The sequence below is a fragment of the Podarcis melisellensis genome (assembly GCF_964234715.1).
Source record: "Podarcis melisellensis genome assembly, chromosome: 1".
Lineage (NCBI taxonomy): Eukaryota > Metazoa > Chordata > Lepidosauria > Squamata > Lacertidae > Podarcis > Podarcis melisellensis.
Window position 1 is genome coordinate 115560878 of NC_138528.1, and position 15699 is coordinate 115576576.

General features: G+C 43.2%; 1 protein-coding gene across 5 annotated transcripts in view; it reads right to left on the reverse strand.

The window, feature by feature from the left end:
• Positions 1-15699, reverse strand: part of RAPGEF4 (Rap guanine nucleotide exchange factor 4) — a 164215-nt gene that overhangs the window by 64888 nt on the left and 83628 nt on the right. For 4 of the 5 annotated variants that reach the window (XM_081912216.1, XM_081912217.1, XM_081912215.1 and 1 more), the window contains 4 exons: positions 10736-10808; positions 10383-10447; positions 3030-3083; positions 1225-1331 (listed from right to left, as the gene is read on the reverse strand). In XM_081912216.1, coding sequence (XP_081768342.1) covers positions 1225-1331; positions 3030-3083; positions 10383-10447; positions 10736-10808 — 299 coding nt within the window. The remainder of the gene's footprint in view (positions 1-1224; positions 1332-3029; positions 3084-10382; positions 10448-10735; positions 10809-15699) is intronic. The other variant, XM_081912218.1, reaches the window with a different exon arrangement.

The window sequence follows — 15699 nt, forward strand, 5'->3', positions numbered from 1 at the left end:
TTGGGTCCCAAAAGCCCTGCGACTTGAACGTTTTCACCCGAACATCACAAGCCCAGAAAAAAATGAGTGTTCCGGTTTGCGAACGTTCTTTGGAAGACAAACATCCAACAGGGCTTCCGTGGTCTCTGATTGCGTGCAGGAAGCTCCCGCAGCCAATCGGAAGCTGCGACTTGGTTGTCGAACGTTTTTGGAAATCGAACAGACTTCCGGAACGGATTCCGTTTGTCTGGAGGTGGTTGGAGGATGGATGGCGGCTAACAGATCGAGGTTCAATCCTGACAAGACAGAAGTACTGTTTTTTGGGACAGGAGACGGGCAGATGTGGAGGACTCCCTGGTCCTGAATGGGGCAACTGTGTCCCTGAAGGACCAGGTGCGCAGCCTGGGAGTCATTCTGGACTCACAGCTGTCCATAGAGGCACAGGTCAATTCTGTGTCCAGGGCAGCTGTTTATCAGCTCCATTTGGTACGCAGGCTGAGACCCTACCTGCCCGCAGACTTTCTCGCCAGAGTGGTGCATGCTCTAGTTATCTCTCGCTTGGACTACTGCAATGCGCTCTACGTGGGGCTACCTTTGAAGGTGACCCAGAAACTACAACTAATCCAGAATGCGGCAGCTAGACTGGTGACTGGGAGCGGCCGCCGAGACCTTATAACACCGGTCTTGGAAGACCTACACTGGCTCCTAGTATGTTTCCGAGCACAATTCAAAGTGTGGGTGCTGACCTTTAAAGCGCTAAATCCAGTATACCTGAAGGAACGTCTCCACTTCTATCGTTCTGCCCGGACACTAAGGTCCAGCGCCAAGGGCCTTCTGGCGGTTCCCTCACTGCGAGAAGCCAAGTTACAGGGAACCAGGCAGAGGGCCTTCTCGGTAGTGGCACGCGCCCTGTGGAACGCCCTCCCAACAGATGTCAAAGAGAAAAATAACTACCAAACTTTTAGAAGACATTTGTTTAGGGAAGCTTTTAATGTTTAATTGGTTATTGTATTTTAGTGCTTTGTTGGAAGCCACCCAAAGTGGCTGGGGAAACCCAGCCAGATGGGAGGGTTATAAATAAATTATTATTATTATTATTATTATTATTATTATTATTATTATTACCAAGGTACGACCGTTTTTGAGAGCCTCAAAAAGCAGCAAGCTACAATTAAAAGTCACTAGATGGTGCTCGCAATATGTAAGGGCCCCCAAACCGTTATGCAATCAGCTGCTCACAAATACCTGTACGTCTTCAGGTGATATTTACGGTCTCTTATCATGTGAGGGGCTCGGGAGAGGATGGCGTTCCGTAATACTTTCCCAGCTTGAAGGATTCTTTCTGATGGAACCTGGAGGAGGAGGAGGAGGAGGAAGAAGCAGGGAAGAAATATTTTAAGCTTTTCTGTTTTCCTGAAAAGACTTTTATATAACAGTGGTATTTACAAATATGGGTTTTTTTTGACAATGCAATGAAGCTTATTAATCTAGGCTTTAATGTCATAATGGGATGTGTACATTTGCCCCCATGTTTGTAGATCTCCTTGGATCTGCAGGATATAACCAATCCAGGGATCTATGCACCTCAGCTGCACAGGGTGTGCACTTCCTAGTTTCTGCCAAGGAATTTGCACATGCAAGGACACTGAAATGAATCCGTCCTTTCGAGGTGTGTGTAATAGCAGGTCTACGTGTAATAATAATAATAATAAATTTTTATTTATACCCCACCCTCCCCAGCCAGGGCCGGGCCCAGGGCAACTAACACCACTAAAATTACAATAAAAAACATAATAGGAAAAAAATTTAAAATACAGTTTAAAATGCAATTTAAAATGCAGCTTCATTTTAAAAGTAGCCCATAGATCATAACCGTAAGGGGAAGGAAAAATAAGGGACAGACTAAGTCCAAGCCAAAGGCCAGGCAGAACACCTCTGTCTTGCAGGCCCTGCGGAAAGATGTCAAGTCCCGTAGGGCCCTAGTCTCTTGTGACAAAGCGTTCCACCAAGTCGGGGCCAGTACTGAAAAGGCCCTGGCCCTAGTTGAGACTAATCTAGCCACATTATGACTTGGGACCTCCAGTGTTGTTATTTTTGGACCTTAAGGTCCTCCGTGGGGCATACCAGGAGAGGCGGTCCCGTAGGTATGTGGGTCCTAGGCTGCATAGGGCTTTAAAGGTCAAAACCAGCACCTTAAATCTGACCCTGTACTCCACCGGGAGCCAGTGCAGTTGGTAAAACACTGGATGATCCTGCAGCAAGGAGTAAGGAGCAAGTAAGGAGCCTCGCCGCGGCATTCTGCACCCGCTGGAGTTTCTGGGTCAGCTTCAAAGGCAGCCCCGCGTAGAGCAAGTTACAATAATCAAGCCTGGAAGTGACCATCGCATGGATCACTGTGGCCAGATCAGGGCGAGAAAGTAAGGGACCAACTGCTTAATAAGGCGGAGATGGAAAAATGCCACCTTTGCTGTGTGTGTCTATGAGAGCGCCTACACCTAAAGCAAACAGAGCAAAATTGGGTTTGAGTGTAGATCGGCTTGGTGCACTTTCTCACTTTTGTCTGTGTTCGTTTACACTGCAGTTTCATCGAGTCTGATTTTTATGTTGTGATTTTATGTTGTGAACTGTCCTGAGATGAGGGAGCAGCCAGGAAAGCCAAATGCCTTAACAGAAAGGAGTTCCCCCTGATATTTTATTGATCCAACCAGTTATGTTCTATCTGTAGCCTCTAGTAATTCAAAACAACTTATCAGTTATGTTGCATTGCAAGTAGCACGGCAACAACACTAACGGTGAGGTATTTATTAGATAGCACGGGTAAAAAAGTAAGTTACATATACTGATGACTTCCGGGCACTGTTGCAAAGTCCTCAGGTAAACACTTTATTCTAGAGTATTCACACTTAATGCAATGAGACAACACGAAGCTAATTTACTCAGATATATTACAGTCAGAGCATCATTGCAATGGCAGGGTGGGTAATTGGATAACCCCAAAGCACTTCAGTTTCTATAGTAACCCAGGACTGCTGTACATCTAACCTCTTTACCTCTACATTGGCTGTAGCTGGACGGATTGGGATGTGATGATCAATGAAAGGAGTCTGAAAAATAAAATTTAAGTGAAAGAAACGAAGGGGGCAGTGATAAAAGTAAACAAACGTGGAAGTGGGTTTTTCAAAAGAAAAATAAATAAATAAATGAACATACGAAAACTGAAAATGTCGGAAGTCTGAGAAGACGTGAAATATGCAATTTTCCACAGTATCATTTGTCGCAATCAAGAATAACTAGGTTCTACATTTAGATGAAAACAGAAAGATGCCTAAACAGCTACTGAGTTAAAACATGGCGATGGGATGCAGATATCAGTAGCAAAAAAAGGGGGGGGGAGGGAAGCCCTGTGTAATTGAAAATTCATATGCCGGTTTTTTTTAATAGAAGTTCCGAGTCGCCTTTTCTCAGCCAACTTTGCACATACACTAAAACTATCCTGTAACTGTTCGAAAGATTCACATCTTCCCTCTATGCTTCCTACTATGCGAGTGATCCAGCTTTGTACAATTAAATCCCTAAATTTAGGTTTCTCCCTCCAGAGCAGATTTCACACCTTCGGGATGCAAAGCATGTGAGCTATGGGTGAAATGGGTGAGGCAAGCTGCTTAACCCTTTCCCGTGCTATTTTTTCAGAACAAAACCACAACTCTCCCCAAAGCCCATCTTTTCACCCTTGGGAGGAAAGTTACAAGTACCTTTTGTAAAATCTAATTTGACCCCTGCTTGACAGCTGAAATTGAAGAAACGCCTCATCTGAAGAGGAGTAATTCGAACAAGCTTCTGTTTATCCCTAAAACTGCTAAAATGTGGACTTTTAAAATATTTTTGTGCAATCAGAGCAACCAACGTACGTTAGAATGATACACCAGGCATGCATTATTTAGCATTACATAGAGCGCTGCAACTATAAATGCCTTCCACTTTAAGACACATAAAATGGCCCAACCATTACCCAAAATGACACATCGCGGCCAGTGTCAAAAGGAAAGGAACGCTTAGGCGGAATACAGTCTGTGCACAAACACATGCATAAAGATTGGAACACAACTAATGATGTCTTATTTTCCTGTCATTTCCATGCTTCTCTGCTACAGCGTTAACAGCTGCTAAAACAGTTTTGCATGAATTGAATAAAGTGCTCCAAAGATGAAACTCCAGCATATACTCAGTCCACAGACTGAGGCCCTATTTTTCATAGCCATTCTCAGTGGGAAGATGGAAATGGTTTGCTGGAAGTGTTTTAATTTAGGCAAGAATAATGGATCGTCTTCCCTGTACACCAAATACAGCACAGGTACTTAAATTATTTGTGCTTCCAGAATCAAGACTGCAGAAATCTGCCGAAGATAGGAAGTGGCCGCCTTAGTCAACCACAAAAAGTGTGATATTTGCCTTTTCCCTTTGAGGAGAGCTTTTTCTGTTTGTGCCCTTCAACCAAGGGAACTCCTTCCCTAAGTCAAAGGCCTCTCTTCCCTCAGCTTTTTATAATGGTACAACAGAGGTCTGACCCAAGACATCTTTCTACATGAGGCAAATACTGTCATACCTCATGTTACGTCCGCTTCATGTTACGTTCTTTCAGGTTACATCCCACGACGACCCGGAAGTACCGGAAAGGATTACTTCTGGGTTTCGCCGCTCGCGCATGCGCAGAAGCGCAAAATGGCATCACACGCATGCGCAGACACGCTGCTGTGGGTTACGCTCTTTTCATGTTGCGAATGGGCCTCCGGAATGGATCCCTTTTGCAACCAGAGGTACCACTGTCAAGACAGTGCCCCTCCCATTCTACATACAGAAGCTGACCACTCTGGTACAGTAGAACCTCGGTTGTCAAACGTAATCCGTTCTGGAAGATTGTCCAACTTCCGAAACATTCGACAACCGAACCACAATTGCCGGTAGGCAAATTCCTTTTAAAAAACGCGCCTGCCTCGGAAGCCGTTTAACTTCTGAGGCGCATTTTGAAACAGCAACATTCGCTTCCGGGTTGTCGGCGTTCGGGTTCTGAATTGTTTGGCTTCCAAAGCGTTCGACAACCGAGGTTCCACTGCACCTTGGAAGCAGGCTGGTTTATGGCTGTGCAGCACACACTGCTCTGTCCTCAGTGCTACTCATTCACTACTACATCACTTACAATCTGGGTAAGCCAATGGTGCCAGCATTCATCACACATGCACAACGCCCGCTGGAATGCATAGCCTGGGATTCCCGCCTCTTTGCTTGGTCACACGGTTGGCAGCTTCTCTCACAAATGTCCTGCAACACACTGGGAGAAGGTGACCAGGCAAGGCAATCCCAGGCAGAAATAAATAAGCGCCACCGCTGCCAGGGCATGAGGAATGGCATGGCAGGATGTCAATGTTTTCCAAAATGTCTGTTGCCTAGTAGGGTTCATCCTCCTGGGACAAAAAAGACCTTTGTATTCTTCAGGGTTAAAGGGGCATCCTGTTACTTGTATGTTCCTATTTAGCTTTTTTTATTTAAAAAGTTGCTGTCGTCTTTATTGCTTTAATTGCAGAGTTGTTAAAAATACCCTACTAATTGTGCGTTTGTGTTAGAAACTGCCTTTGGAACGCTCTCAAGGACCATAAAGTGGTATATGCATTTTTAAAAAAAAGAAATACATACACTTTTTTCCTCTTGTGGTTTTGATCCATGTCCCTGACCTATTCAGTAGAAAGGGGGTGTTAAGGAGAAGGTGGTTTGCACAGAATGGTCTGTGCTCCCAATTCCTCCTGGCTGTTACAAGAGGGTGTGTCTGTTTTCTGTGCTTTCTGCTTTCTTCCCAAAGCCTCCCTCCTCCTTTTATATAAATAATGAATAAGGTAGAGTTGCAAAAGCTGTAAATCTCCACATGCTTGTGTGGCATTTTTGCATCAGTGTTGAAATAATGGGATAATAGCCTGCACACGCCTTGGAAATGCAATAGTTCCCGCTCAAGAACTGCAATCCTCAAGTGTACTTACCTGGAAAACGATCCCTGCTAAAATCACTAGGGTTTGCTTCTTGAGCAAACATGATTAGGATCACGTTAAGAATCTGCTCCAAACAAACGTCAGGCAGACAATAAATCATTTTCTCGTTCCTTATTAATCACTGAAATCTTTGTCACCAATCTCCCTTTTCACACATCAAGAATGGCTGCCACAATTGCTGCATGCATTTATTGATTCTTTCATCGGCTTCCTATTGTATTTTCACTCTGCAACTCCTAGTTTCCAGAATTACTTGTAGGACGCGTGCTCACAGCACACATTTGTAAGATTCTGCGAGATCTTCCAAGTTTTTTAAATTTCCTTTTTTCAATTTTTCTGCCGAAGTTGAAAGAATAATTGCAAGATTTCGGGATGGGGTGAGGCGGTGTTCATTTGACTGTTTCAAATGTAAGTGCCAAATGTGCTGCTCGTATGCGCTCGACTTGTCAGAAGAACTGACCCTTGAAAAGGACGACCCTGTTTCTCACCGTAATTACTATTTTTCCCGACTGCCCAACTGCAAAAGCTAATGGAGTGTGTGTGTGTGTCTTTATAGACGGTGATGGAATCACACTGAACATGTGCAAAGGAGCTAGGGCACAAAGCATATATTAGACTGTATCTCATCTCACGCTGCAATCCTGTGCCCCCAAGTCATTTCCTGTGTTCCTGTACTACTACTACTATTACTACTAATTTATTATTTATTATTTATACCCCGCCCATCTGGCTGGGTTTCCCCAGCCACTCTGGGCGGCTTCCAAAAAAATATTAAAATACTGTAATACATCAAACATTAAAAGCTTCCCTAACCAGGGCTGCCTTCAGATGTCTTCTAAACGTCAGATAGTTGTTAATTTCTTTGACACCTGGTGGGAGGGCGTTCCACAGGGCAAGTGCCACTACCAAGAAGGCCCTCTGCCTGGTTCCCTGTAACCTCACTTCTCGCAGTGAGGGAACCGCCAGAAGGCCCTCGGCGCTGGACCTCAGTGTCTGGGCTGAACGATGGGGGTGGAGATTAAATTATATCCATAATTTAGGCACGAAGTACCTGCTGCTTTGACGCAACCATCCTACGGAATGCCATATAGATCCAACAAACCAGAAGTCTGCCCACTCCTGGCTCTACGAGATAAATTTAGCAGGTTTACACCTTGAAACCAGGAGCTGATCGTTACAGAAATGCTGTATACTCCCACAAGATCTTCCGAGGTTTTACAGTCATGTATCTTCTTTCCAACATCCTTTCCCTCTGTACCATGGATGCCTCTTTGCAATATCGGTAACTCTGAACTACTTGTGCTCGGAGAAGGGAGAGTGTGAAACAATAGCGTCACTGCTTACAGACTGGGCTTTCCAACCCCTCAACTTATATAAGAGCAGCTTATGCAAACCTCAATGTGCTTTTGTACTTTATCTTATGTAACTAGTGAACCGATGACAAGTGAAGACCTGCACACATGTCAAGACGGATTTATCATGAATGCATTTGTCACAGACTCCTCCGCACTTTGGTGCCTTGCGAGTTTCACTTTTGTTTTACTTTTCTTTCCTTGCGTGTGACGCAACTTCAGACGTTCAGGATCATCTGCAACACTTTGGGCTATTTATTAATTGCTCCGAAAGGGGCAGAGATGGGAAAACAATCCGCTGGTAGTGATTTGGATAAATCATGAGACACCATTCTAAATTCCTATCTGCGTGAGATTTGTGTGCTTGAGATAGATGCCTTTCAAGCCTTTGTAACCTAGAGGAGTGACTCCACAGCAAAGGCACTCCATGGGGCTGCATTTGAAGAATGCATGGAGGACAGCATGCACCATCTCACCTGTTGAGAGAGTGTTTGGATGTAGCCAAGATGCTGGGGGCAATTTAGGAACCAAAAGTGTCTTATCCTTCCTGTCAACATGCTTCTCTGTTGGGACTAGGGACAGGCAAATCAAGTTCTCCTTTTTCTAGTCTTAATCTCCATTTTCCACATTTCTAAATTGGTTTGTGAATTTATATTTTAAATGCCCTCATCAGCATTCTAGTGCAAATTTCTCCTAATCTACCCTTTTAAAAAAATGCAATTTTGCCTAATATACTTTGGAAAGCAACTTCCCCTCTATATAATGGAGTTTTTGTATGTTGTTTTCCACCACAAAACTATTCCCTTTATCCCGAGTGGCTGCCCTTTTCTCTCCATTCCTCCTTTAACTGATATACTAAATTATAATCTCAGGTGGTATGATATAAAAAAGTATACTTATAACACAATCCTAAATGCCCATAGGCTCAGTGGAGTTTACTTTCGAGTAAGCTCACGTAGTAACCCTTGTTTTAGAGTGATAATTTTTATTGTTACTCGCCACAATGAAAATTGCTATTGGTATGGCACATCTTATTATAAACTTCACCCAAACTGGTTTGTTTTCAAGCAGGATAAGGGTGGGACAGGAAATACCATGTAACAAGACAGGAGGAAAAGCAAATATATGCAGCAATGTCTCTAACGTTATTAAAGGTTAAAAAGATGTGTTAAAAGATCAGTCTCTTTAAGGAAACAGGGCAGACGGACAGGCAGACAGGAAGTAGTGAACCTCAATAAAAAAGAAAAAAGTGTGGCTGTTTATGGAGCTGGTGAGTAAAGAGTGCCAAAAGTATTCTTCTGATCAGATCAGACTACGTATTTATTTTAAGAATATGGATTATTTAACCTACAAGACACAAGCAATACATTCAACCATGCAGAAAAAAGCCTAATCAACAAAAGGGGGAATGTAATAAAATAAAAATCCAGGCAACACAGATTAACTTGGTTGTTGTTCTATCCCTAGCTGGTAAGTTATACAGAAAAAGGCATTATCAATGTATTTGTGGCTATTTTATGGTGTCGGCTGAATGACTTCAGACTTTTGTCAATCCAAAATAAAAAAATGGGGCTTTGTTCACAGGATATATGTTTCCCAGAGTGGGTGGGGTATAAATGTTGTTGCTGCTGCTGCTGCTGCTGTTATAGCTGTACCACAACCACTTGATGGACTGAGCACTTTGCTAATGTCATGTTTTGCCATGCTTTTCATCATTAATAACTTAGATCCTATGTAAATGTAACATTAAATAAAGTTGAAGACTTTCCCCTGCAATTTCCTGACTATTAAACAATGTGTGTGTGGTTAATTTGATTTCGATGACAGCTTATTGTTTTAGTTCCAATATATTTTGTATTCTATGTTGCAAACTACTCTGATACTTTTTACGAATGAAAAGTGGCACATAAGTTTTTATGTAAATACAAATACATGGAGCAGTAGTATGCTCGCGTGTTCTCATCCTCTGTTCCCACTTCACTCCAGGCAACATCTGAAATTTCTTCTCACATACTCAGGCCAGATTATGTGGTAACATACAATCATGTGTCGCTTGCCATAGTAGGAGATGCATCAATAGTATGATACATAACCTGACAATATGCCATTTGGGCGGTAATTACAGCTATCACTGGGAGTGGTGCAGGAACCATTGTGGCATGGAAACAGCCGGGTTGCTCCATAAAGCTAAATGGAGCCTAAAGCTATATGCTTTTTGGGCAAAGAAGGGGATTTTACATTGCTTATTTCTGTAGAATTTCGTTTACTAGTTTCTGAACTTCTGAATAAAATAAATCTTAAATTAATTCAATTTGGTTTTTTCCACTTGCAAAATCTAAATGTCTTGGGGTGATATACTATTAGTGCCAAGTGTATAAGCAAATTGCCTGCCTTTCACAACCGTTTTCTTTGCCGTCTTACTTTTTTCCTAACTTGTGGTGTATAAACTCAGAGAACTTTGCTAACAGAAATGGCCCAATGAACAACACTGGCAAACCGCTTCATTTTTAATATCAGTTGCAATGACACTTTCTACTGTGATTAGCCATCAGAGAAGCAATATAGAACCCAGGCTTAGTAAAGTATATTCAGTTTCATAAGCATCTACAGTTTTTTGACAACTGAAGCGCCTGTGTTTTATTAATGTTTCCACACACAAAAGTTAATTTAGGGTGCAATCTTACATTTATCGTAAGGCCAGCTGAGGGGACTTATGCATCTAGCTCCTCCATCTACGGTTGGGAGAATCCAAGCATGTCAGTGGTGGCGTATCGGGATAGGACTGATACAAAGCCCCTTTGTTCCACCGGCACACCCAACATAAATAGCTCAAGCCGTATTTTCCTCTATTGCAGCCAATGGGAGGGAAGAAGAAAAGACCCACCTTGGCCACTGAGAAACAGCTGGGCACAAAATGTGGTGGCCGTTCCCCCCAGGCTTGCTTGTGAAGAATTGCTTTGCCCATGTAACAATATGTTGGTGTTTACAGGCAAAATGAAGAAGAAAAATTATTTACCTTATTGCAGTTTTTAGAGATTGAGCACAGACTACTACTTGACATGTTATCCTTGTCGGGCATTCCTGTAAGAAAACAGTAGACACATCAGAACAATATTTCTGAGGATTAAATGTTGCTCTTCAAATGGGATGGTTCTTTTCACTTACATCAGTCACAGCAGACTTTGGTCTTTCAAATTTCAGCAGCGCTTGAGGGCAAAATCTGGCACCCACCCAACCTCCCATTCTGCTTGGCGCCAAGGCAGTGGAACCAGCCACGCTGCCCTAAAATTCACCTCTGACACCAGGGGTCGCCTGACATAAAGATCGCCATTGTTCCCATTTTACAGATACTTTTGCTGAGGTACTTACTGTCATTGTTGGAGCCAGTTTCCATAACACCATAAGGAGGAGCCAGAAGTCCTGACATGTACTGTCGGTATTTCTGAGGGGAGGGGAAATGGTTGAAACGTCACTTTGCTGAAAGTTATCCACAGCAAATTTTTAAAAATGAGATAAAGCCTAAAAATAAAATTCCTGGGGCTACACATGGAATGTAATTGTGCTTTAAAATCCTTCGGCACATATTTTAGGATTCTTTCTCCCCCTGTATTTTCTTATGTTGTACGCTGCCCTAAGCTCTATTTTGGGTGAGTAAAGTTCCACTCCCAGCCAGAACAGAGTTCATTTTTTCCATTTCTCTCCCAGAGCAAACAGCAAAAATCAGTGCATTGTGTCCCGAGGTAGATGTATGCTGGTGTACAGTGGTACCTCGGGTTACGAACTTAATTCATTTTAGAGGTCCATTCTTAACTAGAAACTGTTCTTAACCTGAGGTACCACTTTAGCTAATGGGCCTCCCGTCCCCGCCGCATGATTTCTGTTCTCATCCTGAAGCAAAGTTCTTAACCTGAGGTACTATTTCTGGGTTAATGGAGTAATCTGTAATCTGAAGCGCCTGTAACCTGAAGTACCTGTAACCCGAGGTACCACAGTATAACACTGCACTCTGACAATGTTTATGTTACTTTAACCTGTTTGTGTGGCTGTGGGTGCCTGTTCTATCTGTACTTATTTGCAAGTGCCGGTTTCCATGTGTGTGTCCCTGGTATTTTATGTTCCTGGAAGTGTGTGTGTTTGTGTCTGCCTGTACGTGTGCCTGCAGTAGTGTATGAGAGAGTCTGCCCACATCCAACAACCTGTCATAACACCTGCTGGATTGCTGTTGCTGTTTAATCTTTCATGCTTGCAAAAAATGTTACGAAAACTCCGTTCTATTTGTTTGTTCCTTCGCTTGGCCCTATTTTCGGCATCACAAACCACTTTCCTCATCCTCCCTTTGCTTAGAACCTATGAAAACATCATGACATTCACATCCCAAGCAAATTGGAGCAGCACATACAGGTGTCACTTGTGGAAAGCCTGCTTAAAATTAAACTGGTCATAACCTTAGCACTACGGGACGCGGGTTGCGCTGTGGGTTAAACCCCACAGCCTAGGACTTGCCGATCAGAAGGTTGGCGGTTCGAATCCCCGCGACAGGGTGAGCTCCCATTGCTTGGTCCCTGCTCCTGCCAACCTAGCAGTTCGAAAGCACGTCAAAGTGCAAGTAGATAAATAGGTACCGCTCCGGCGGGAAGGTAAACGGTGTTTCCATGCGCTGCTCTGCTTTGCCAGAAGCAGCTTAGTCATGCTGGCCACCTGACCCGAAAGCGGTACACCGGCTCCCTCAGCCAATAAAGCGAGATGAGCGCTGCAACCCCAGAGTCGGTCACGACTGGACCTAATGGTCAGGGGTCCCTTTACCTTTACTTTAACCTTAGCACTAGTCTGGTCATAGTGAACTCGTGCAAATCTGCAAAAGGGTTTTCTAGACTGTGTAGGCTAGTCCCACCTCCTACATGATGCGCTGTCGACTCCCCTGTGTTGTGGGATTAGCACAAATGAAAGGGATCCCAACATGGGGGTGAGAACTCTAAGTAATCCAGATGCTGTTCCCCAGAGTACTGGTTGAAATACATCACATTTCCATATGTTCATGTTTCCAAACAAAACGTACAGTCGTACCTTGGAAGTTGAACAGAATCCGTTCTAGAAGTCCGTTCGACTTCCAAAACGTTCAGAAACAAAAGCGCGGTATCTGATTGGCTGCAGGAAGTTCCTGCAGCCAATTGGAAGCCCCGTCGGACATTTGGGTTCCAAAGAACGTTCGCAAAGCGGAACAATCACTTCCGGGTTTACTGCTCACTTCTGGGTTTGCTGCATTCAGGAGCCAAAACGTCTGAGTACCAAGGCGTTTGGGATCCAAGGTACGACTGTATTTGCTCAAGTTGGGGACATGATTTTCAACTCTTCCCGCTTCCCCACGGCTCATGATATAAACAGACAACTCAGTTAGCATCAGTATTTAGTGACACAGGCAGCTCACAGAAAAGCTTCTCAGAACTCAGTATTGATGTGATGTACTGTAAATCACAATCATTTGTAACTGGTATTCTCTCATTGATGCCCCATGCCACTGAAGGCAAATACAGTGCAGACATGATCAATAAACCATCAGGCTTATGTAACTTTCTGTCTAACATTTTAAGTGATATCCCAGTAACATGGGAAACAAATAGCAGTGTGCAACAAAACCAACCAAGGTTCTTTTTTAACATAAATCCATAGGCACTTACACCAAAGCATTGTGAGTCATATCTCCTTGTGGTTATATTGATGAGCTCACAATCTAATCCCGTTTAGAATGGGTCCACAAGACATCTCTGTTAAAGAAGGAACTAGGAATCATTCTGTATTATTCTTTCCCCACACTCTTTTTCATTTGGCACTATAAAGAGTTGTTTTTGGATCGTTGGCTAACTGATATTCATGTCAACTTCAACATGCATGTTTGAGAATATCTCATTAATAACACCATTCTAATGAAAAAATCATCATCCTCTGAACCTAATAATAATAATAATAATAATAATAATAATATATTTATATGCCGCAAATCTGACTGCGTTGCCCCAGCCACTCTAAGCGACTCCCAAGAAAATATTAAAAACACAGTAAAATAGTAAAACATCAGCCATTAAAAACTGAACAGGGCTGCCTTCAGAAGTCTTCTAAAAGTGAGATAGTTGTTTATTTCCTTGACATCTGATGGAGGGTGTTCCACAGGGCAGGTGCCACTACCAAGAAGGCCCTCTGCCTGGTTCCCCGTAGCTTCACTTCTCGCAGTCAGGGAACCGCCAGAAGGCCCTCACTGTCCAAGCTGAACAATGGGGGTGGAGACGCTCCTTCAGGTATACAGGGCCGAGGCCACTTAGGGCTTTAAAGGGCAACACCAACACTTTGAATTGTGCTCAGAAACATACTGGGAGCCCGTGTAAATCTTTTAGGATGCATGCAAACAGGCTGCAATTGAGTTTCCCATGTGTGTGATGTCTTCAGCGCTGGAGTGAAAACCCCAGACATTTAACAACCCAGCTTGCAGAGATGATCCTGGCCCTGGAGTCAGAGACGGGAAAGCTCAGCGGCTGACTGCATATAATGCACCCGCCACTCGACTCTTGGAGCTCCCACATCTTCCATATTGGAAGATTATCAACTCTGCCTTCACTAGAAGAAGTGGTCAGGACTATTACTGGTCGCACTGTACATTATAACATATGTATCCATGTTTGTTAGCTGATGTGGTTAAACTTAAAAAAAAAAAACTTAGACTGAGTTTTAGCACACAAGAAATACTTAAAACAAATGCTTATTTCTTGATGAATAACCTTTGGACTATAGTGGTACCTCGGGTTAGGAACTTAATTCGTTCTGGAGGTCCGTAATTAACCTGAAGCTGTTCTTAACCTGAGGTACCACTTTAGCTAATGGAGCCTCCTGCTGCCGCCACGCGATTTCTGTTCTCATCCTGAGGTAAAGTTCTTAATCTGAGGTACTATTTCTGGGTTAGCAGAGTCTGTAACCTGAAGCATCTGTAACCTGAGGTACCACTGTATAATGTAACTTAAACAGAAAGCTATCTTTAGAAAGATTTTTCCTCCAAAAGCATTTTATTTAAAAAATTCAATTTTTTTTATTCTTATTTTTTAAAATCATTGATTTTTATCCACCCTGGTTTTAGGCTTACTTGCTGATGCTCTCCCCAGCATAACATAGAATCGTAGAGTTAGAAGGAACCCTGAGGATCATTTAGTCCAACCCCAGGAATATGCAGCTGTCCCATGTGGCGATCAAACTTGCAGCCTTGACATTATCAGCACCACACCCTAAGCAACTGACCTATCCAGGATGAGTTGTGATGCAATCTCTTTCCAAGTCAAACGCTGAGCTGTACAGTGAAGCACTGCTTCTGTTTGCTGTTTGAACTTCTGAAGGTTCTTCATTTAGTCTCCTTGCTCTTTCCCCAACCCATCAACAAAGTAGATGAAGACTGAAGCACTTTCTGACACTTTTCTCATAAACTTTTGCCTAACAGCAAAAAGAGGAGGAGGAGTGAGAGTATTCTAGGTTCACTTTATTGATGCTATTTTTCCAAACTAAGACAGCTCACACTGTTCCTATCACTGTAAATATCTTTTTTAATGTTTTGACTGGGTTATAATTGATTTTACTTTATTGATCCAAACTGGAGTTCAGTAAAAACACCTAAATATTTTACAAGCTTACTATTCCATTTAACCCTCCAAAGTCCCATTATAGCTTCTTTTTCATGATTAATCAAAATATATAAACTCTGCTTTGCCAGCATTAATTTCAAAGCTGAATGTCTGTCCAAACTCACACATAAACGCCTTTGGATGAGGACCATGTTGGGGGTGTGTGTGAAAAAATTAAAGTCCCTTCCCCTCATAATCCAGCTCTCCATCCCTAACCACCGGTTAAAGCAAAAAAAACAAAGTATGCATTGACAAGTGTATCCCTCAGTAGCCCAGCTTGAATATGATATCCTCTGCATGAGGGGCAATTTTGACTCCTCCTCTGTCTTACAAAATGCCTAGGGATGAGCAACCTGTCAATTTTGGGTTCTCTCGCTTGCGCTTCAAGACCCCCAAGCCAGCCCCAGGAGAATAAGGACACAAGGACACAGAATTTTGGCTAATGTTAATGGGCAAAATTTAGGCCACAACTTTATTGGTTACAGAATGTGAGCGGTATTGGCTTAGGCATTGGCATCAAGACTGTATCTGACTCCTGCCTGCTTTGCAGGAAATCTGAAAGGGTAGGGGGAGCCCCGCCAACGCAGATCGACTCAAGCCCCTCTGGGTTCCCGCTGGGATCGTGGCATGGCCCTAGCCCCTCCGCGGGCTTCACATGAGATCCACACTGCTGGATTC